This window comes from Coregonus clupeaformis, unplaced genomic scaffold (assembly GCF_020615455.1).
Source record: "Coregonus clupeaformis isolate EN_2021a unplaced genomic scaffold, ASM2061545v1 scaf1674, whole genome shotgun sequence".
NCBI lineage: Eukaryota > Metazoa > Chordata > Actinopteri > Salmoniformes > Salmonidae > Coregonus > Coregonus clupeaformis.
The window spans coordinates 63169-87281 of record NW_025535128.1 but is presented as its reverse complement, the minus strand read 5'-3'; the positions used below and the strand labels follow the sequence as shown (position 1 = coordinate 87281).

The 24113-nt window shown below is 44.5% G+C and overlaps 1 protein-coding gene across 1 annotated transcript in view; it reads left to right on the top strand.

Moving 5' to 3' along the window:
• The window catches only part of nek11 (NIMA-related kinase 11), a gene marked incomplete at its 5' end in the record, with an annotated part of 54378 nt that extends 30502 nt beyond the window's left edge, over nucleotides 1-23876 (top strand). The window contains 4 exons of the mRNA XM_045218583.1: nucleotides 7024-7160; nucleotides 14915-14975; nucleotides 18124-18220; nucleotides 23347-23876. Of these exons, the coding sequence (XP_045074518.1) occupies nucleotides 7024-7160; nucleotides 14915-14975; nucleotides 18124-18220; nucleotides 23347-23548 (497 nt within the window). The remainder of the gene's footprint in view (nucleotides 1-7023; nucleotides 7161-14914; nucleotides 14976-18123; nucleotides 18221-23346) is intronic.
• Nucleotides 23877-24113: the final 237 nt, after the last annotated feature.

The following is a 24113-nucleotide window of genomic DNA, read 5'->3' as shown; positions in this document are numbered from 1 at the left end:
AAAAAAGAGGGGAGAGTTCACTTCGATGTGAATGGCTACATCTTTTCAGACGGGGTGAAATTCGTTTTTATCTAATCAGTTTGTCTAATCAAAGTTGTCTCAAGCTGAGCGCTGCTGCATATTTTGAGGGCATAAACAGAAAAAGTATGGTTGCATTGTGACTATATCCCTGAACATTAAAACGGCAATCAGCAGTTGAAACAATAACAAAGCGTACTCCCCACCACTGTTTCAGTAAAAGGCTGAGCGATGGGGCTGGAGAAATGTAACCACTCTCAAATTCATAGGCAGAGCTATGGATGCAAGGACTGACCATCTATGATATCAAAATGATAGTTGTAACCATATTTTGAAGCTATACAGTGTTTGTTTACATTTACTTTGTTTACAAACATCAGAGTAAAACAATATTTTATTTTGGGTTCTGATGGGGTACGACAGTTGAACTAAGCTCATGAGGCATTTATAAGTTATATTCTTCAAGAATCAATGGATACCATTAATTTATAAAATGTACTGTATGTAGCAACTGCAGAAAGGTTTGTTGAAATTAAACCTTATGTAAACCCTGATGAAAATGTTGCTTTGGCAAATAAAAACCTGTTTAGTTTTTCCCCAGTACACCTTAAAATGTGTTGTGTGCTTGAATCTTCACCAAATGTTTATCCTCTATTTGACAACGCTCAGGCACTTGGAGGAATACACACACGCACACGCATACACACACACACATCTCTGTATCTGTCCACACTGCCAATACAAACATGCCATAATAAACAGGTAAACACCTTGTATATAAACTGTGGGATCTAGGGAGGTTAGGAGATTATTGTCTGCTGTGCTCTGGGACTGTCATGTAATTTTCACACACCCAATTAGGGCCGGCCCTTCGCCCAATCACACGCCCAATCAGGGCTGGCCCTCCGCCCAATCACACGCCCAATCAGGGCCGGCACTTCGCCCAATCACACGGCCAATCAGGGCCAGCCCTTCACCCAACCATCTCAGATCAGTGAAGACCAGGACTTAAGAATAAGAAAATAGGAGACTTCAACAACTGTTGTACTGTAGCAGCTGTAGTGCCCATCAGGGTTGGGGTCAGTCTGTTGTACTGTAGCAGCTGTAGTGCCCATCAGGGTTGGGGTCAGTCTGTTGTACTGTAGCAGCTGTAGTGCCCATCAGGGTTGGGGTCAGTCTGTTGTACTGTAGCAGCTGTAGTGCCCATCAGGGTTGAGGTCAGTCTGTTGTACTGTAGCAGCTGTAGTGCCCATCAGGAATTGAGGTCAGTCTGTTGTACTGTAGCAGCTGTAGTGCCCATCAGGGTTGGGGTCAGTCTGTTGTACTGTAGCAGCTGTAGTGCCCATCAGGGTTGGGGTCAGTCTGTTGTACTGTAGCAGCTGTAGTGCCCATCAGGGTTGGGGTCAGTCTGTTGTACTGTAGCAGCTGTAGTGCCCATCAGGGTTGGGGTCAGTCTGTTGTACTGTAGCAGCTGTAGTGCTCATCAGGGTTGGGGTCAGTCTGTTGTACTGTAGCAGCTGTAGTGCTCATCAGGGTTGGGGTCAGTTTAGTCTCTTGTTGCCATACCTCCAAAATCACCACATTGTCACGCCTCCCATTTTAGGGAAGGCGACGAGGCTAGGGTCAGTTCAAACTCAAGTGTAGAAGTGGACAATTGATTTCAATTCAAAATAAGGTTTGCAATTCACTTTGTAATCCGCCATTAATTTAAATGACTATCATTTAAATGACCGACCGGCTCGATTCGGTCTTTTGTAGCAACATTTGAAATTGTGTTTTTTACATGGGATAAAAGTAAAGACTCAGAGCTAGAAAATTGTATATCATACACTACAGTTGAGGAACAATGGGAAAGTTATTCTGCTTTGAAAGTTGATAAACTTGTAACCTCACTTTTGAGAAAATGGCCCTTGAATGTTTTGGTACCTACTGGAGAGCTCTTTTTTGTCTACACCCATTCAGCATCATTCACACCCTTTTAAGCTTTAGCCCACCCATCTCTTTAAGGATTCACATGTGAGGGCATGTACTAAACAACCAAAGATTTCAAGACTAAAGGCTGGCTTATACTATGGGTGTGCTCAGAGTGCCAGAGTGTGCTCTGGGCGTTCATAAACTCAGAGCATTGTCAGACTGGCCTTTTGTAAATTCTGAGCGTTTTTCTCTCGGAGCATTCAGAGCGCACACTGGACGCTCTGGCCGAAAAGTAGGGTTGATCCGAGCGTTCTGCCCTAACAACAGCAGTTAAGCACCCAAGCTAACTGGCTAAAGTTGGCTAGAACAGCTCACTCTGACCATTTTACTCGCCTTAGCAGAGCTGGTTAGGCTGTTTTTATGTTATCCAGAGCATTGGTGACTGCAACTGTGCTGCTGGCAACAATTTAATTATGCTTTTTCCCCAACGTTTACTGACACCGGCCATATTCAACGGGTGTTGAGCGTTCGTAAATTCGTCAGTTATTCTGCGCTCTGGCACACTCAGACAAGAGTGCTCTGAAATCGGAGTAGATAGCCAGAGCAAATGTATCAGCTACATCTATCGACAGTTGTAGCAGTGACATCATAAACATTATATTGAATAGTTACTTGCATAGCGGAGTCTTTTGTTTAGACATGTAGCTAGCTAGCTAAACAATGAACCATCATTTACATTTACATTTAAGTCATTTAGCAGACGCTCTTATCCAGAGCGACTTACAAATTGGTGCATTCAACTTAGGATAGCCAGTGGGACAACCACCCCCTTTTTTTTTTTTTTTATGGGGGGGGGGGGGTAGAAGGATTACTGTTATACTATTCCAGGTATTCCTTAAAGAGGTATAATAATCCCAACTCATAACGTTACTTCCCTGCATGAATCTGTAGGTAGCTAACCAACCAGGTTCAATGTTAGCTAGCTAACATTAGGCTGTAACTAGCAATGCAAATGACTCTGAGATACTACTAATATTACTACACAGATCATACACGTAACGTTAGCTAGCTAGCCAGCCAGCTAACGTTAACTAGCTAGCTAACAGTACACTTTAACTTGAAATGAAAATTACTTTCTGACAACATTTGAAACATGTAATATCTGAAAATGTAGCTAGCTAGACTCTCTTACCCGTATACATGGATGGATGCTTCTCCCTCTCTGTCACAGATGCCATGGTTGCTCTTAGTTTGAAGATGTAATCCGGAGACAGGTGTTTTATGTTGTCAACAGCCTTCTGTGTGTTCTCTTTTCGACTCCGTCTGCATATTTGCAATCAAACGCCAGAATCTTCTCCATCTCCTTAGCTATCATACTCTAATTCCACTGATTTCAAAACTTGGTCCTCCAGAAAGTGGAGAGCAACACTTATGCAGGTCTACTACGTGATATCTTTCAAACAAGCCCCGTTAGAAAGGATTACCTACACATACTGACCAGCTCATATTATAGACAGAAGCGTGCTACATGGCAGACCAATCTGAACTCATCTCTCGTCATGTCCAGCTCACTCATTATCTCAGCCAATCATGGCTAGCGGGAAGGTTGCTCTCTTTTTCTGTGGCTAAACCAACTAGGCTCGTAATTTAACAATTTTATTCGTATTTACAGATGGCATACAAGTTTGTTAATAAGGCACATGAAAGTTCACATGTTCCAGAAGGCATTTCTGCCAGAAAATGCATTTTGATTTTTAAAAAGTTCAAATGGCTCTCCTGTGAAGTAGTGACGCGCGACATGCGCCTAGTTTCCTAAAATTAGTCACCAATATTCCTTGGTGAAAAAGCAGTCGAATGTCCAAGCCCTTAGCCCAACCCCCTGCTTAACACTCGCCCCACTTCCACTTCACTGTGGTACCCCCATGGTGGGAGATCCAGGGGGTCCCTCAGATCTCCTATGCCCCAGATTCCCTCACCTCGGCAGGGATCAGAGTCACTGAGAGCCCCTGGTGGCATGAAGCCTCTCCTACTCTGACAGACCAGCCGTAAAGTACAGAAGCCCAGGCAGTATCATCAAAGGCTGAGGAGCAGTGTGAACATGCATCACACAGTGTGCAGGAGAGAGTGGAACATAGATGACGGCTCATAGTAATGGATGGCATGGAGTGAATGGAATGGTATCTAACACATGGAAAACCAGGTGTTTGATGACTTCGATACCATTCCATATATTCCGTTCCAGCCATTACTATAAGCCCGTCCTCCCCATTTAAAGTGCCACAAGCCACCACTGCTACAGTACTACACACCCACACACCCACACACTCCCTCAAGGTGCACACACAGACACACACACAGTCACACACACAGTCACACACACACACACACACACACACACACACCCTCAAGGAGCACACATTAAAAAACAAACAAGCGAACAAGAAAGAAAATAGAAAAGTGCTTTCTTATTTTTACTGAACCACATTAAACAAAATCTCAATGGCCCATTACCCCCTTTCCCCTTTCAACTGTAGACATGGTCTGACATTAAACATACCTCAAGCAGCCTCACTGGGGAATAAAGTCAAGCATTAGACATTGAATAAATCATTGAATGATGCATGACGATGACCTCCATCCTTAGTATAAATAAACATACAGTATCACTGAGAGCCACAGGCAGTCACAGATGCAACATGGTCACAGTTTTCAGCACGGTGTGGTAGGATATAGGGGTCAATGAAGATTATATTACCTGAGTTTGAGGTCAGACGACAGAGGTCTCTCTCTCTCTCTCAGCTCTCTTTCTCTCTCTCTTTCTCTGACAGTCCCAATTTTCCCAGTGAAGCACTTTTTCAGAGACTCGAACTCTTTGCAGTCGGTCTCAGAGAGTTGCAGGGCCGGGACAGGGAGGGAGGACAGATTGACTGATGGGAGTATCTGGCCCTCTGTAACCTTGGCCGTGGTGGGGGAGGCCAATATTCATGATACCGGGGGTGGCAGAGGGCGCATTAATTAAACATTCTGGATTACAGAAACAGTTAGAGCTCGTTTGCATAAGTGATTATTCTGGTCTGGTATTAACATTGCTAATTAAAATCAATGAAGCACTGAATCAGGTGAGGAGGGACAGAAACCGCTGACAGAAATCGCCATCAGGTTATAAGCATCAGACAGACTGTGTGTGTGTGGGTGAGTGTGTGTCATTCTCTGTCGTTGAGAGTCTGCCTACTGGTTGGACTGTGGGATGCCGGGTCATAGGTCACTGATCTGATCTGCTTCAGGCTCTGCTGGACTCACTCTAAGAAAGCCACGAAAGGGAAGGCTTTTAGGAGGCTTATAGTTTGTGTGATGTAATCAGTGTATTGTGTTATACTAGTACTGTATACTGTAATTGACTTGACTGAGACATCATTATTTATCTGGTTCTATTTATCTGGTTCCTTTATGATACTTTGATCAATTTTCAGAGGCGCTTGTTTTTTTTCTCTCCATTTCATTCCCTGTCTCTTTATCTCCATTTCATTCCCTCTGTCTCTTTATCTCCATTTCATTCCCTCTGTCTCTTTATCTCCATTTCATTCCCTCTGTCTCTTTATCTCCATTTCATTCCCTCTGTCTCTTTATCTCAATTTCATTCCCCCTGTCTCTTTATCTCCATTTCATTCCCTCTCTGTCGCTTTATCTCCATTTCATTCCCTGTCTCTTTATCTCCATTTCATTCCCTCTGTCTCTTTATCTCCATTTCATTCCCTCTGTCTCTTTATCTCTATTTCATTCCCTCTTTCTCTTTATCTCCATTTCATTCTCTCTCTCGTTATCTTCATTTCATTTCATTCCCTCTGTCTCTTTATCTCCTTTTCATTCCCTCTGTCTCTTTATCTCATTTCATTCCCTGTCTCGTTATCTTCATTTCATTCCCTCTCTCGTTATCTTCATTTCATTCCCTCTGTTTCTTTATCTCTATTTCATTCCCTGTCTCTTTATCTCAATTTCATGCCTTCTGTCTCTGTCTTCATTTCATTCCCTCTGTCTCTTTATCTCTATTTCATTCCCTCTGTATCTTTATCTCTATTTCATTCCCTCTGTCTCTTTATCTGCTTTCCCCATTTTTATTGGCCATATTTCTCAGAAGAAATGGTTTTGTCTTTAAGGATTAAGGATAAGTCTTTGTAATGTGTACAGATTTATATTGGAGATTGTCCCGGTTTTTAAATTGAACTTTTGTCTCCAATACCAGTCAACACTTTATATTGCAGGCTTCTGTGGTAGATAGGAAAGAAACAATTATTGAAAATGTAATTAAAGTGATTTCCACTCTCTTCCACACATTTTCTTTCTCTGTCTCGCTCCTCAGTGCTCTCTGTCTTCCTCTTTTTCTGTCTCTATCTCTTTTCTCTCGATCTCTTCCCACCCATTTCCCTCTCATTCAGGCAGACAGTAAGCTGCTGCAAAAGTAACTCAACGCCATAGAGCTGGGACTCTTCTTTTCCTCTCTCTTTCTCTTGTTCTTTCTCCCGCCACTCCCCCTCCCTCTCTGCTTCACTCCGCCTAGAGGAGTCCCTGGTCAGGCTGGTGCTCAGGTGCAGAGCACTAAGTGAGAAAATGGAAGTGTTCAGGAAATGAGCGGGAGATTCCCAGTAGCACAGACACCCACCACAGCTGTGTGTGTGTGTGTGTGTGTGTGTGTGTGTGTGTGTGTGTGTGTGTGTGTGTGTGTGTGTGTGTGTGTGTGAGAGAGTGAGAGTGAGAGTGAGAGTGAGAGTGAGAGTGAGAGAGAGAGTGAGAGAGAGAGAGAGAGAGAGAGAGAGAGAGAGAGAGAGAGAGAGAGAGAGAGAGAGAGAGAGAGAGAGAGAGAGAGAGAGAGAGAGAGAGAGAGAGAGAGAGAGAGAGAGAGAGAGAGAGAGAGAGAGAGAGAGAGAGAGAGAGAGAGAGAGAGAGAGAGAGAGAGAGAGAGAGAGAGAGAGAGAGAGAGAGAGAGAGAGAGAGAGAGAGAGAGAGAGAGAGAGAGAGAGAGGTCTGTATTCTCCCTACATTACATCACTTCTTTTGTTTTTGTTTGTTCCCCACTGTGTGTATCTGTATGTGTAGAAATCCCAGAGGACCCTCAGACTGCAGAGGTGTATTATTATCAGGATGGATTTGAGTCCTGCTCTGATGAAGAGGAGGAGGAAGGAGAGGAAGGTGACACCCTGACCTCAGAAACGCTTTGTCACTCCTATGGACAGGTGAGGTGTGTGTGTGTGCAAGCTCTGGAGCTCCTTGAATTACTTCTCCCTGCTACTTGAAGAGTGAGACAGGCAGAGAGTCAATCAACTCCTCTCTCCTGTGTGAAGACAGATAGTCAATCAAGTCCTGTCTCCTGTGTGAAGACAGATAGCCAATCAAGTCTTCTCTCCTGTGTGAAGAAAGGCAGACAGTCAATCAAGTCCTCTCTCCTGTGTGAAGACAGATAGTCAATCAAGTCCTCTCTCCTGTGTGAAGACAGACATACAGTCAATCAAGTCCTCTCTCCTGTGTGAAGACACAGTCAATCAAGTACTCTCTCTTGTGTGAAGACACGGTCAATCAAGTACTCTCTTGTGTGAAAGTGGAAGGGGGAGAGTTCCAATGAAGGATGTGGAGATGTATTGCCCTTTAGAGTGGGACTGACAGCTATCAGTGTCTCTCAGCCTTTTTCTCAAGTTGAATAGCTTTTTTATGGTGTCTCTAATGGCAACCATAGAATAAGCATGCCATGATTATGAATCCATTATTTAGAGTTGGGTCATAATGTCGTCATTGTAACATCTGTGTCTTTATGATGTCATGCATTTTTTCATAAAGTAATGTATTCATTTTATGTAGTAATTTATGGTGACAATAATGGCATTTGACATGTCATTTTCTGTAGAATATCAATAACCATCTAAACCTAGCTGTAGGCTACGGTGCTCAAGCACCCTCTCCCCGTAACTTAGTCCTGATGTGGCTAGCACCCTCTCCCCGTAACTTAGTCCTGATGTGGCTAGCACCCTCTCCCTGTAACTTAGTCCTGATGTGGCTAGCACCCTCTCCCCGTAACTTAGTCCTGATGTGGCTAGCACCCTCTCCTGTAACTTAGTCCTGATGTGGCTAACACCATCTCCCCGTAACTTAGTCCTGATGTGGCTAGCACCCTCTCCCCGTAACTTAGTCCTAAAGTGGCTAGCACCCTCTCCCCGTAACTTAGTCCTGATGTGGCTAGCACCCTCTCCCCGTAACCTAGTCCTGATGTGGCTAGCACCCTCTCCCCGTAACTTAGTCCTGATGTGGCTAGCACCCTCTCCCCGTAACTTAGTCCTGATGTTGCTAGCACCCTCTCCCCGTAACTTAGTCCTGATGTGGCTAGCACCCTCTCCCCGTAACTTAGTCCTGATGTGGCTAGCTAGCCTCCATTGACTGTCTGTCTTCACACAGGAGAGAATACTTGATTGACTGTCTGCACCAATTACTTTAATACATTCAAAATGATAGACAGACTATGAGTGGTGGGCCACGCAGCATGGAACACAGCTTTAAACCTTTGTATTCTTTACTTCTGCCTGTTCTAATGCTCTGGTTTGTATTCTGTAGTGGTGGTGCATTTGGGTGGTGATTCAGGAGGGATTACTGTTGAATAATACTGTGCTGGAGACTGTGGATAAATGTGTCCATTGTGACGGCTGGTTCAGGGGGCTCGGGACATTTTGGAGCATTGTTCACTGGCACACTTTAGTGTTTGCCCCTTTATCAGTGAGATAATGTTTTAATCCGTTTGGCTCCGCTGGCTCTCGGGTTTGGCCTGTCCAGAGTTGCACAAAGCCAACCACTATTCATCGTTGAAGAAACACAAACGAGAACAATGTGAATTCAGAGAGTAATTTTCCTCTGTGGCCGTATGCCAGAGGGGCGCCTTGGCAGGAAGAGACTCTATGGTGTTACCCAGGGATTCTCAGCTCTGTAGACATGGTGTAGGATGACTTTCATCTCTCTCTCTCACTCTTTCACTCACTCACTCACTCACAACACACACACACACATTCTCATCATCATTGGATTAGCATGATACATATCATCATAACACACATTAGCAGGTGGTTATTCCCACTGCTTGTCCTGGTCATAAATACAACAGAAGCGGTTTACACATTTGGTCTTTATAAGTTGATATTAAATTCACTTACAGATGTAGGATCTTAATTTGAGCCAGTTTGCTACAGCAGGAAAATAATCTTGCAACAACAGGAAATGTAAATTATTATGTGGATTATAATTAATGGACATTGTTTGTAGGGGTTGATACATTTTTCGTTAGGGCAAATCAAGTCTGACATTTTTAAGTGGAAACTACAAACTTTTTTCTTGTTGTACTTTTTACCCCTTTTTCTCCCCAATTTCGTGATATCCAGTTGGTAGTTACAGTCTTGTCCCATCGATGCAACTCCACTACGGACTCGGGAGAGGCGAAGGTCGAAAGCCATGTGTCCACCGAAAGACGGCCCTGCCAAGCAGCACTGCTTCTGGAAGTATCATGCTAACCTGGAAGCCAGCCGCACCAATGTGTCGGAGGAAACACCGTACAACTGGTAACCGAAGTCGACTGGCCAAACCCTCCCCGGACATCCCGGCCGGCCAAACCTCCCCTAACCCGGACAACTCTGGGCCAATTGTGCACCGCCTAATGGGTCTCCCGGTCACGGCCGGCTGCGACACAGCCCGGGATCGAACCCGGGTCTGTAGTGATGCCTCTAGCACTGCGATGCAGTGCCTTAGACCACTGCGCCACTCGGGAGGCTAGAAGCCTTTTTAAACCTCAAATACACTACAAGTTTGCATTTCTTGCTATGCAGGAAAATTCTCAGCAACAAAAGAGTGATCAAATTAAGATCTACATCTACAAGGTTAGCATCAGACCAGTGGAGGCTCCTCAGAGGAGGAAGGGGAGGAATTTCATAAAAATTCAAATAGGTTTTTAGATAAAACTATACTAAATATAATCACGTCACCAAATAATTGATTAAAACACACTATTTTGCTAAGAAGGTCTACAGTAGCCTCAAGAGCACTCTGTAGGGTAGCACCATGTTGTAGCCGGAGGACAGCTAGCTTCCGTCCTCCTCCGGGTACATTGACTTCAATACAAAACCTAGGAGGCTCATGGTTTTCACCCCCTTCCATAGACTTACACAGTAATTATGACAACTTCAGAGCTCTTCCAGCATGAACTGACATGTTGTCCACCCAATCAAAGGATCAGAGAATGAATATAGTACTGAAAGCATAAGCTACAGCTAGCTAGCACTGCAGTGTATAAAATGTGGTGAGTAGTTGACAATAGTTGAACAGTTTAAAAAAAAGTAATTTATTTCAAAATGAAGGAGAAGCAAGAGAGAAATAGAGAGAGATTTCTTCATTTTTTGTTCACTTTCAGTTTCACTTACTTTAGCCTACTAAAACACCCTGCTCAAACAGAGGGATGCTATGTTAGCTAGCTGGCTATGACTTTCCAACACAACACTGGAACTCTTCCAAGTCAAGGTAAGCTTTTGGTATGACTAATTTATTGCCACCGGGGCTGCCGGTGTAACTGCTTACTGACTGTACACTGTAACGTTACTGCATGATTGTAGCTGGTTTACTAATGCGTTAGTTCTAAAAGCTATGCTGACTATGACGTTACTTTAGCTAATATGGTGACAATGATGTAGGCTGTGTGCAGCGGTTTGGCTTGGAAAGGTTTTTTCGCCTGGTCACATACAGCCGATGTGTTGTGCATTGAAGTCCACAAGCGAAGGGAAGAGGTGAGTGGAGGAGAGTGCATAGATGCGACAAGGAATACAAAGTGGCTGCTATGAAAGTTAACTGTGTTTACGCGTGATCAGGGGTGTATTCATTCCGCCGATTCTGTTAAAAAATGTTTCTTAAATGGAAGCAAACGGAACAAAACAGGGATAAACATACCTGAATTTGTCCAATAGAAACTCTCGTTTGGAACTGTTGGACTCATGATTATACCCTATATCAGCTAGGCAAGCCAGGCAAGAGTGTGCAAGGTGGTATTGAGTGTCACTGTCTGTCACCTCAAATTTGTCTCTCGACCTGTGTGCACCTACGTTGTAAACTTTAATTCATAGGCTAGGTTGTAGCAACCTCATGATGGGTATAAGGAACATTTGAGTATCATGTAGTAGCCTAAACCTATCAATGTTACATTGAACTGGGTGAATGTCCAATAAGTTGTAATAGAGATTAGGCCATGCTCATGAAAAAAAAAAGTCCTCCCTCATCTTAAACGGCACTGACTGCCGCTGCATCAGACCTTGCCCAAGGCCACGAGCATCACTGTGTAGTTAATTTGTGTTAATGTGCTGCGCTGTGCTGTGGTTCTACACTCCCCTATGCAGCATTATGGAAATGTAATGATTCCACGTTGTTCAGATCAATCTAATCCCTACTAATTGCAGATTTATGAGACAATACAACACAATGCAATGCAACACAATGCAATGCAACACAATACAATACAATGCAACACAATACAATGCAATACAATGCAACACATTACAATACCATAAGTATTCAGACCCTTTGCTATGAGACTCGAAATTGAGCTCAGGTGCATCCTGTTTCCATTTAGCATCCTTGAGATGTTTCTACAACTTGATTGAAGTCCACCTGTGGTAAATTCAATTGATTGAACATGATTTGGAAAGAAACACACCTGTCTATATAAGGTCCCATAGTTGACAGTGCATGTTAGAGCAAAAATCAAGCCATGAGGTCGAAGGAATTGTCCGTAGAGCTCCAAGACAGGATTGTGTCGAGGCACATGTCTGCAGCATTGAAGGTCCCCAAGAACTCAGTGGCCTACATCGTTCTTAAATGGAAGAAGTTTGGAACTACCAAGACTCTTCCTAGAGCTGGCCGCCTGGCCAAACTGAGCAATCGGGGGAGAATGGCCTTGGTCAAGGAGGTGACCAAGAACCCAATGGTTACTCTGACAGAACTCCAGAGTTCCTCTGTGGAGATAGGAGAACCTTCCAGAAGGACAACCATCTATGCAGCACTCCACCAATTAGGCCTTTATGGTAGAGTGGCCAGACAGAAGCCACTCCTCAGTAAAAGGCACATGACAGCCTGCTTGGAGTTTGCCAAAAGGCACCTAAAGGACTCTCAGACCATGAGAAACAAGATTCTCTGGTCTGATGAAACCAAGATTGAACACTTTGGCCTGAATGCCAAGCGTCACGTCTGGAGGAAACCTGGCCCCATCCCTACGGTGAAGCATGGTGGTGGCAGCATCATGCTATGGGGATATTTTTCAGCGGCAGGGACTGGGAGAGTAATCAGGATCGAGGGAAAGATGAACGGCGCAAAGTACAGAGAGATCCTTGATGAAAACCTACTCCAGAGTGCTCAGGACCTCAGACTGGGGCGAAGGTTCACCTTCCAACAGGACAACAACCCTAAGCACACAGCCAAGACAACACAGGAGTGGCTTCGGGACACGTCTCTGAATGTCCTTGAGTGGCCCAGCCAGAGCCTGGACTTGAAACCGATCTAACATCTCTGGAGAGACCTGAAAATAGCTGTGCAGCGATGCTCCCCATCCAACCTGACAGAGTTTGAGAGGATCTGCAGAGAAGAATGGGAGAAACTCCCCAAATACAGGTGTGCCAAGCTTGTAGCGTCATACCCAAGAAGACTCGAGGCTGTATTTGCTGCCAAAAGGTGCTTCAACAAAGTGCTGAGTAAAGGGTCTGAATACTTATGTAAATCTAATATTTACGTTTTTTATTTTTTATAAATTAGTTTAAAAAATCTAAAAACCTGTTTTTGCTTTGTCATTATGGGGTATTGTGTGTAGAATGATGAGGGGAAAAAATGATTTAATCCATTTTAGAATAAGGCTGCAACGTTATAAAATGTGGAAAAAGTCAAGGGGTCTGAATACTTTCCGAATGCACTGTAACTGTCTGTTGCTGTACATGCAATATGCTTTGTGGACTTCACTGGACAGAGGTTGCTATCCGGTTTTGTGATAAAACAAAGGTGTGATTGAATTTATTCTGCCACTGTCTTCTTATTGTCGTGGCCTTTAGGCCTATATATCATGGTGTCAAGGCATAGGAACTAGCAGGTTATAGAGCAAACAACGCAATTATCACAACACATAGGTTGTAATATGGCTTTTTCTTTGGGGGGGGGGCTTGGCTTCCATAGTGATTTTACCCACGCACCGCTACTGCTGCTGAGTCACGGTAATCTACTCCTATTCTGCGCTCTGTAAACCTACGTGAATGGTGCTGATGCGTTGGTAGTACCCAACTCACTAACGGCCATCAGGTTGCTAATGAATGGCCTGGTACTCAGTGCTCTATTGTCCCTCTAATCACTCTGACATCAATGCAAATTAAATCGATTGCATTTTTATAATCTGAATGATGAGAATAAATGCTGATGGGAGTTAAGGGGTACCGTTTTGAAATGGACGCGGGGCTTTCCCAGCTGGCCACAATACATTTTTAAAACATAGACCCGGGTCCACACCATGTCCAGTCCGATCCGAGTGAGGGAAGTAGCAGAAAAGGCTATTTTTTTTTGGGTGCTTTATCAACCGAAGCGGAGGAAGGGAGAGAAACAGAGCATGGTGCTAGGGAGCAGGGGAGAGGCCGTGCGGTGTGTGTGTGCAATGTGAGTGACACGGGAGCTGGCACAGAAAGAGAGGTAGAGAGAAAGAGATAAGGCACTGTTAACTCCCACTAGTAGACTAACTTCTTGCTAGTTATTTATCCTCCCATCTCATTACATAGTACCTGTCTTGACTGCATCAAACCAAGAGAAGCTAGTTCATTCTTAAATGTGCTAATTTATTTATTCAATGATTCGCATTCAGCATTCTAATCCCCCCCCTTCTCTCTTGACACATGAGGGGATATCTCAAGGCTACAACCCAATCTCTTCCCTCTGCACCATGAGAGTAAGAAGGCCAAGCTAGATTAAAACTATTTGTCACTGTTGGGAGAAAGGACAGAAGAAAGGAGAAAGGTAGAAATGAAGAATTCAGCTTTGGGAGTGTTGCCAGGGATGAGCATGGCAGTTAGTTGGATGTAGCCTTTCAGCTGTGGTAGTGTCAGAGTGAATCTAGTGGAGGAGAGAGGGTTTAGAGTAGTTCTCTTAATGATGCACTCTCTGCTTGTACAGGTTTGTCCTCCTGGATGAAGACATATTTCCCACAGATTCATTAGTTCTATAGTAGGGCACTGCACGCTTCACCTCACCTCAGATGGTGCCAGTGTGGCTTGATCCAAATATTCACTCATCACACTCACTCATCTTCTCTAGCTCCTTGTAGCTTGCGCTGCGACATTTGGCTCTCCACGGCGTCCTGTTGGATGACAGTAGCGCAGGGTAATAGGGGTGACTCCCTCTTTCCCCTCCATTGTCACATGGATGTGGCACACATCACACTTCTGTACCCAGGAGAGTCCAGCCAGTGTCTGACACACACTGAGGCCATGCAGCAGCTGCCTCATGACTAATGTTTGCATTTCTCAGCAGCAGCGGTGCGGTGGTGGTGTGGTGCCCTGGGGGCCACGGAGAGGGGGATGCTGGGATATGGGGTCTATACAGACAATGTGATTGGCTGTTGCTGTCTCTAGGGGGAGGGGATCGGAACCCCTACCTGACATATCTGACAGGGTCGGAGGAATCCCTGAGAGCGCTGCTGTGTGGTTGTTGTTGTTGTTCACTGACCTCCATCTCCTGAGATCCACTACCTCTCTGTGTGTAGTTGGACTGTTTGGACACCTGCTCAAATGATGCTCTAGGTTTGTTTTGTACCGGTAAAACATACTCAGGATACTCCAGCACATATACTGTAGCACTATGACCATTTACATCTAAATGCCAAGTTAAACAGCTGTAAATATGATGAACGATAAATAACTGAGTGTGAACTCTGACCTCTGTTCCTCCTCAGGACAGCGACCTGGAGGCCATGATGAGACACATGGAGCAGGTTCTGGAAGGAGAGCTCAGCGGTGAGTTAGAAGACACACAGGCACGCACACACACTACCATGCAGGAGGTTGATGGACTTGTCCTAATGGTAGTAGAGTAGTGAGAAACCAGGTTACAAGTGCTCTGCAGTGGTAATTGATGTAGCTGTAGTCTACCGATGGTGAGGATATTGATGTGTTTCCACACCGTGAACACTCTTACATTAACTGTACTGGAAGGCCTGTGGTGGGCTGAGAGCATATCTGGTTGGAGCATTGATCAGGTCTTTCACTGTGCTGCTATTTACCGGTACTAGAGTAGCTATATCAGATGTACTGTGCTTACCTTCATATCGATGTCTGGATAGGGCTTGGATGTTTTTCTGAATCTCAGTAGTTTTCCGTGCATTACATCCTCTCTATACCTTATTAGGGTTCTTTTTCCTGATGTGTTGAACATGTTGATGTTGTGTGTACTGTAGGTAGGTGTAAGTCCTCCTCTCTCACCGTCCAGCATGCTCACCACAACACCGTTGAATGGATTTCCTGTCAAGTTCCCTTCTTTCTAAACAAGTCAAATAAGCACATATTTTGCCTCTATTTTTCAAGTTCTCCATTTGATCTGTGAAGAAGTTACTCTAGTTACTCCTGTGTGTTCAAGCGCTAGATTACTGTCTGTTCTGTCACCTACAGCAGACAAACTAGTTACTCCTGTGTGCTCAAGCGCTAGATTACTGTCTGTTCTGTCACCTACAGCAGACAAACTAGTTACTCCTGTGTGCTCAAGCGCTAGATTACTGTCTGTTCTGTCACCTACAGCAGACAAACTAGTTACTCCTGTGTGCTCAAGCGCTAGATTACTGTCTGTTCTGTCACCTACAGCAGACAAACTAGTTACTCCTGTGTGCTCAAGCGCTAGATTACTGTCTGTTCTGTCACCTACAGCAGACAAACTAGTTACTCCTGTATGCTCAAGCGCTAGATTACTGTCTGTTCTGTCACCTACAGCAGACAAACTAGTTACTCCTGTATGCTCAAGCGCTAGATTACTGTCTGTTCTGTCACCTACAGCAGACAAACTAGTTACTCCTGTAGTATCTGCGGAATTATGACTTTGCTAATGTTTTCAAAGTGGAACCTGAGAGGATGTTTATTCAGTTTTAGGGGGAGCAGTTTTAGAGGGACACCCCATAGAACAGAGGAAGTCTGTTGTGTGGAGACAGGTGATTGGTCAGTATGGGAAACCACCCATATCCTGGTAAAGATTATAAATACTTGGTTTGAGACAAAGAAGATCAGAACAGACATATTATTTTGGGACACTGTTCTCCAGATGCTGCAGACGTCTGTAAACTTATGCTGAAATCTTGTGATATAAATAAAACTTATAATCAAAGTACAGCATAAGCGGACTCCTTGGTTTCACAGCATAATTAGCAATGTTTACTCGACACAACACTCCTGTGTGTTCAAGCGCTAGATTACTGTCTGTTCTGTCACCTACAGCAGACAAACTAGTTACTCCTGTGTGCTCAAGCGCTAGGAAAACTAGCTAAAAAGAAATGCACAAAAACAAACTACAATTCCAGTATATTCAGCTGTACTCAGTTGATATTCTAATGGTGTATTGAATACTGTAGCTGTCCTCTTAGGTTCATGTGTTCATTTGCATATTTTGGGCTCTACGCTCTATGTATCCCTCCATGGTGTTTAGTTAAACAGGGAAGGGAGTGGAGAGCAACAGTGGTCTGGTGGAATAGAGAAAAGACTAGTCTCCATGCACACCAACACATTGCCATAGAGGCTGTAGAATGTAAATATATGCCTGTTTATGCCACGGAGAATGGAAATGAATGCATGTTTATCCATGTATATGGACCCATGTATTCTCTCCCTCTCATTATATCTCTCATATCTCTCTTCTTACAAATAATGACCGACTCCGATTCTCACACAAACACACACACACACACACACACACACACACACACACACACACACACACACACACACACACACACACACTCTTTGCTGGCCCAGTGAACCGTGGAACCTCATGTCAGATACTGGCAGCTCCTAGACACAGCCTCTCTGCCTGCTCACCTGTGGCGAAGCTCTACTCTCAGCATCTGCTTTTATTTAATATTGGCCTAGATAAGTCTGGAAACATACAATGAGAAACTTTCTTCCAACCCACTGTGAAAGTGCTGCAGTAAGTACTGCCTTGGTGACAATGAGTTTAAACTTTCATTTAAATAACGAAAGAGAATAACCACACACCCAAAAGCGATTAGTGAAGGTGTTGGAGGCATGCTCAGATGAAGGTTGACTGAACGAAAGCTCAGCTACTATTAATCACATTTGCATCAGACTGGAAGTGTGCCGAGACTTTTCCCTGTTTCTCCAGTAGAAATAACAAAACAAAATTCAAAAGAAATCAAGTTACTACTTTACCTGGATGTAAAGCAGTTGTGTATTTCTCTAAAAGTGACCATGTGTTGTGTTGATGTCTTTTTCTCTCACCTATCACTCTGTTTTAGGTTAGACACTGTCTGGGACATCTACACCACACAGTCTCTCTCTCTCTCTCTCTCTCTCTCTCTCTCTCTCTCTCTCTCTCTCTCTCTCTCTCTCTCTCTCTCTCTCTCTCTCTCTCTCTCTCTCTCTCTCTCTGTCTTGGGATACACTTCCTCTGCTCTCTTTACATAAATCTGCTTTTTAATAACTCAAAACAGCCCAAGCTAAATGGTGCCTACAACTCTCCCAAGCACTCTGGCAGTATTTCATCTGAGTGGAGACAAGGTGACACACAGCATTATTTACTGTGATTAGATAGCCAAGGACAGAGATAATATCACAATCCCACAGTGGTTGAGAAAATATGTGGTGTGTGATGCAAGGTTGTGATGGATACTGTTGAACTAACAGAGATCATTGTTGTTTTCTGTCTATGTGTTGTCATGCAGGAAGTGATTGTCACAGACGAAGGAGCTCCTTTATTAGAATTTGCTTTGATTTTATACTAAATTTGAGCATACATTTACATTTACATCATTATATTATCCAGTTTAAAAGATTGCTCACAAAATTATGAAATCATGTAAATGCGAAAATATCAGTTTAATTTTTCTGTATTTTTAATTAATGTATTGCCCATGTGCATCCCCAATAATCACACTTTCCTCTACAGTGGCTGAAGCAGTGCCAGAAGAGGGCCAGTGTGTCCCCATGGGGCCTCCAGTCATCAATAGCACCATGGCTGAGACCAGGATTCAGCGCATGACAGAGTGAGTATGAGAGCCTCAACTTTCACCTGACTTCAAATTTGATTTGATTTGTTTTTTAAAGTGACGATAAAAAAGTATTTATTAACTCTGAACAATTATGTTAATTATCTCATGAAATGTAACCGTGCAGTTCAATAATGTTTTGGAAAAGCCTAACTTGTAAAACAGAAACTACAACACCGTATATTCATTGCAGCTAAACAGCGGCTAACATAATTTCCATCCCTGCACATGTTGGCAACGGCAAACTTAAACATTTTCAATACACTCAGCATTGAAGTTTTAAATTCAAGTAAGATGTATCTCACCTCCAGGCAGAGTTTGTTTCCCTGTCTGCCTGTGGTCTCTCTATCCATCCACCCTCTTGTTGTCCTGTACATCGATCTGTGGTGTGCACCAATATGGACATCACATCAGCCTGGTGTAGCTGTGAGAGAGGGGCCCGTCACTTTGCTGTCTGCCCAGTGAAGGGGAGTGTCAGAGCCTGACTGTGCTGCTGGCCCAGGGGCCCAAACCTCACCTCTATTCCGCGCCACTACTCTCCTGTACAGACAGCTCTCTGGACTACAGGGGATAAAGGATTGACGATGAGAGAGAGAGAGAGAGAGAGAGAGAGAGAGAGAGAGAGAGAGAGAGAGAGAGAGAGAGAGAGAGAGAGAGAGAGAGAGAGAGAGAGAGAGAGAGAGAGAGAGAGAGAGAGAGAGAGAGGGGGAGAGAGAGAGAGAGAGAGAGAGAGAGAGAGAGAGAGAGAGGGAGAGAGAGAGAGAGAGAGAGAGAGAGAGAGAAGAGAGAGAGAGAGAGAGAGAGAGAGAGAGAGAGAGAGAGAGAGAGAGAGAGAGAGAGAGAGAGAGAGAGAGAGAGAGAGCACAGGACAATATAATAAATATTGATAATGTGAAAGATACACTGATCAATATTGTTCACACAGAGACAAAAGTCGCTGTCACTGTGACCAGGTTGGGTGTGATTGAGGTGATGGGGTTTGTAGTTTGTGCTAAGTGAAGCTGTAAGGGGCTGTTACCTGGACAACACAGCCCCTCTCTTCAAGCAATACACACTTTCCTTTTCACACAGCGACAATAGTATTCTGTTATACACACACAGTGTGAGTTTCTGCTCCATGCTCCCATGCTGAGACTGGTCCTGGTGTATTAATAACAGAAGCCCATATCCTGTGGGAGAGAGAATTAGACCCTGTCAGGTCCCTCAAAGCTGCCGCTTCATAAAGGCCCAGGAATAGGAGGGGGAATGGAGGGAGCGAGGATGAAGGGAGGGGAAGGAGGGAGGACAGGAGAACAGGTAGCAATTTATAGCAGCAGCATCTCTCACCATGGCTCTCTTGGCTCCAGGATGTTTAATTGTACCTCTCATTGAAACTCCAGGCTTAAGCCCACTGTGTGTGCCTCTGTGTACATGAGAACCTTCGGGAACCTGCTCAAAGCAAACCCTCCTCAAGCTAATGTTCTGTTCAACATTGGAACAATCCTATTATGGTGTTATGGGAAATGGTTATTTGTATTGAGTCAATGCACTAGGACAGTAAGCAAATAAAAACGTCTCCAATTTCTAACAACAGTCGGCTGGGGTGTCATGAGCTGCCATGGCCTGTTATGACAGATATTCAGCAAGAGGCCTTTACTACAGTGAAGGGTATCCATCAGGCTCACCGTGTTAGAGGTCCTCTGTCTGTTGTTAAGTGCTGCAGAAGGGGGCCATTTCTTGATAGAGATAGAGATAGAGAGAGAGAGAGAGAGAGAGAGAGAGAGAGAGAGAGAGAGAGAGAGAGAGAGAGAGAGAGAGAGAGAGAGAGAGAGAGAGAGAGAGAGAGAGAGAGAGAGGGGGGGGGGGGGGGGGGGAGAGGGGGGAGAGGGAGGGGGGGGGGGGAGGGGGGGGGGGGGGGGGGGGGGAGAGGAGAGAGAGAGAGAGAGGAGAGAGAGAGAGAGAGAGAGAGAGAGAGAGAGAGAGAGAGAGAGAGAGAGAGAGAGAGAGAGAGAGATTTGATGAACGATTTTTGTCCCATTCAGTATTTGGCCTCCGGTTTTTGTTATTCATCATAGTCATAGTCAATATTTTGCATATTTCTTTATCTCTGTAGACAGGAAATGGGTTCCCGCTGGTTTACAAATGCAGGAGCCAAAGTCGTGACTCAATGTAGGGACTTCCATCTGTAAAGGTCAACTGAAGAGGAGGAGATGGAGGAGAGAGGAGGAGAGAGAGGTGGAAGGAGATGGTGGAGAGGGGAGGAGAGAGAGGTGGAAGGAGATGGAGGAGAGAGGAGGAGAGAGAGGTGGAAGGAGATGGAGGAGAGAGAGGTGGAAGGAGATGGTGGAGAGAGCAGGAGAGAGAGGTGGAAGGAGATGGTGGAGAGAGGAGGAGAGAGAGGTGGAAGGAGATGGTGGAGAGAGGTGGAGAGAGGAGGAGAGAGAGGTGGAAGGAGATGGTGGAGAGAGGAGGAGTGAGAGGTGGAAGGAGATGGTGGAGAGAGGAGGAGAGAGAGGTGGAAGGAGATGGTGGAGAGAGGAGGAGAGAGAGGTGGAAGGAGATGGTGGAGAGAGGAGGAGAGAGAGGTGGAAGGAGATGGTGGAGAGAGGAGGAGAGAGAGGTGGAAGGAGATGGTGGAGAGGGAGAGGGAGCGAAAGAATCTACTCCGTAGTAAAGATGTCTGCTATCACAGAGCCTCAAAAATGGAATTCCATTATACAGTTCCATCAATCGTAAACAATCAGATGAATTTCATTATACAGTTCCATCAATCGTAAACAATCAGATACATTGTTGGTATGACAACTCATGCAGGGGGTTAGTGTGTACGCAATACGCATGGCCCATCTCCTATCATCAGTCTAACATAGGGAAAGTTCTGCCTCGTAGGGATAGCTACCATCCAGAGGGTGACACTCACTTCATCTTGACTGGAGGTGGATTTGGAATTAGTCCACCTGCTCACTGCCGAGTCTCAGAATGCCTGCCCAAAAAATCATATAAAGAGAGGCCCAGTTCAGTCTATACAAGCCACTTATGTTGAGGGAGGGAGAGAGGGAGAGAGTGAGACTCTAACACTCTATAACAAAGTGTCTCTAACACTAGGGACCCTTGTGCCTCTGCAACAATACTTCAGAGAGGACTATCAACCCTCTCACAATCCTAGCTGTTTCTATCTTCTTCTCACGCTATCCTTTCCATAGGAAGCCTCAAACCAGAGATGAGTTAGGATGGAATTATAATAATGAGACAGCATTTACTATGCCAGAATATTCTACTCTAAGAAAAAGACAAAGCCTAATTACACATTTATTGCTAAACTTAACTTCAGGCTTCTGAGGACACGTATAATGTTATGAGGGATGGCTAACTCTGGAAATTCATATGTTGCTACAGACTTAAGAAAAGCAGCTTTTAGTTTCTTCGCACCCCATGTATTAAGAACAATCTTCAGAGTTCCTTACAACGGGATGTACTGGTGTCATTTCGGCAGGTCAGAGTGCTGATTGAGGACCTCTCTGCTGAGGAATGTGATTGTTTGTCTTTAGTGTGTTTTGTATTTTTTTTATTCTCTTGAACTTTGTAAAGCAGTTTATTTTGTATTTCTTTGTATATTTTTCTGGTGTATTTTCTGTTGTATCAATTGTGTATAATTGTAAGATGCAGGCTCCCTTGTGAAAGAGACCTTGGTCTCAATGGGACTCCCTGTTAAATAATAAATAATGAACACACAACTATGAACATACAACTGAACTATGGACAGAAAACGCTGAACATACAACTATGGCCAACCAAACACGTTTTTTTGTTGGTCTGAAGCTTTGTCTGAGGTCCCAGGGTCATCTCCAAGATCACTATAGACAAAAAGACCATATAGCCCCAAATGTCATGGTACTTTTAGCTGAAAATGAATTACACTTCGGGGCCTTCCTCTCTCCCAGACAGCCCCAGAACATCAATAAAGTCCAATCTGAGATCCTAATGGTTCATTTCTCTGGGAGAGAGCTTTCACCAGCTTTATAGACCTGATAGGACCATTATCAGATGACTGGACAAACCAAAAGTAGACATTAATCTTTATGTCACAATAATAACTCCAGAAATAGTATCTGGTAAAAGGCGTCCAGGGAAGACAGGAAGGATCAGATAAATAAGTATTTTCTAAATGTCAGTTTTCTCTGGCTGTGACATCTCCAGAAAACAATGCAGTGAATCTCAACAGATCTCTCAATAGAGAGTTGACATTTGTCCCGTGACAATCGAGTACCATGTGCTCTGGGCATTAGAAACGGTTGATTTTGTGCCTGATTGATTGGACTGCTGGAGTTGTGTTGTCTCCTAGTGGAAGATGTGGACTTTGGTGTATGATACGTGGAGTTTCTTGGGCCCACAGGCCTCCGTCAAATTCACGAGGCCCGCCCCAATGCACCTGCTCTTTTCCTGCTGCCAGCTCCATGGCAACGGAGCACCCACTGAAGACAGAACACACACACTCTGGGAGTTTAGGCAGCTTAGCACTGGCTAGTGACACTGTATGTCTCCATGTCATGAAATATGATTTTTTACATTCTATTTGACAGACAGGTATAGTAATACTCTATCTCTCACAGCATCCATGATGCATTATGTGAGAGCATACAGGAACAAATAGACCACTCTTGTTGCTAAGGGGTACAAGAGTGGTCTATTTGGGGTCTCGTATGGCTCAGTTGATAGAGCATGGAGCTTGCAATGCCAGGGTTGTGGATAAATCCCACGGGAGACCAGTACGAAAAATGTATGCACTCACTACTTTAAGCTGTTCTGGATAAGAGTGTCTGCTAAATGACTCAAATGTAAATGCTAAGTGCTGTTATTCTGGCTGGATACCTCTGTTCACCTGCTTTAGCAACAATCATTCTGGTTCTGTTTAAGATTTGCTTGAGGTTGCCCGCAGTGCACACCATGCAAATGTTGAGCATGAAATATCACTAAAGTACAAGTTCAATGTAATTTCCTGCCTCCTGTCAATCACATCAAATCACTCTACACAGAGAGCACGTTATGGGAGCCAGGACAACATTTAAACTGTCAAAATGTCAGGCTGATGAGTGTGATTGGTTGACAGAGTTGACACCCAGTCTCTCTCCCTGTGTCTGTCCCAGGTCAGTGTCCCGTCGGCTGGGTCTGACCGTCTTCCAGAGGGTGTATGACTACCTGAAGGGAGCCAGGGAGAGGCAGGAGGGTGAGGGGAGCATCAGACAGGCCCTCAGCAGCCTGGTGGAGAGGCCCAGCGATGGCTTTGAAGTGGACCAACTACTGTACTACGAGGAGCAGCTCCAGGGAGCCAGAGAGGGAGCTGGGTGAAAGATATGTCTGACACTCACCAACCTGCAATCATGTTGCCTATCCAAGCCTTTCAGAAAGAGCACATCTTGTTGGTCTCCTGGACCAGGGTTGGTGAACTAGTAGGTCAACAGAGATGACAGACATTTACTTCATAATAGACCAGGGTTGGTGACCTAGTAGGTCAACAGAGATGACAGACATTTACTTCATAATAGACCAGGGTTGGTGACCTAGTAGGTCAACAGAGATGACAGACATTTACTTCATGATAGGCCAGGGTTGGTGACCTAGTAGGTCAACAGAGATGACAGACATTTACTTACATTTTCATTTACATTTTAGTCATTTAGCAGACACTCTTATCCAGAGCGACTTACAGTTAGTGAGTACATACATTATTTTTTTATTTTTCATACTGGCCCCCCGTGGGAATCGAACCCACAACCCTGGCGTTGCAAACGCCATGCTCTACCAACTGAGCTACATCCCTGCCGGCCATTCCCTCCCCTACCCTGGACGACGCTGGGCCAATTGTGCGCCGCCCCATGGGTCACCCGGTCGCGGCCGGCTACGACAGAGCCTG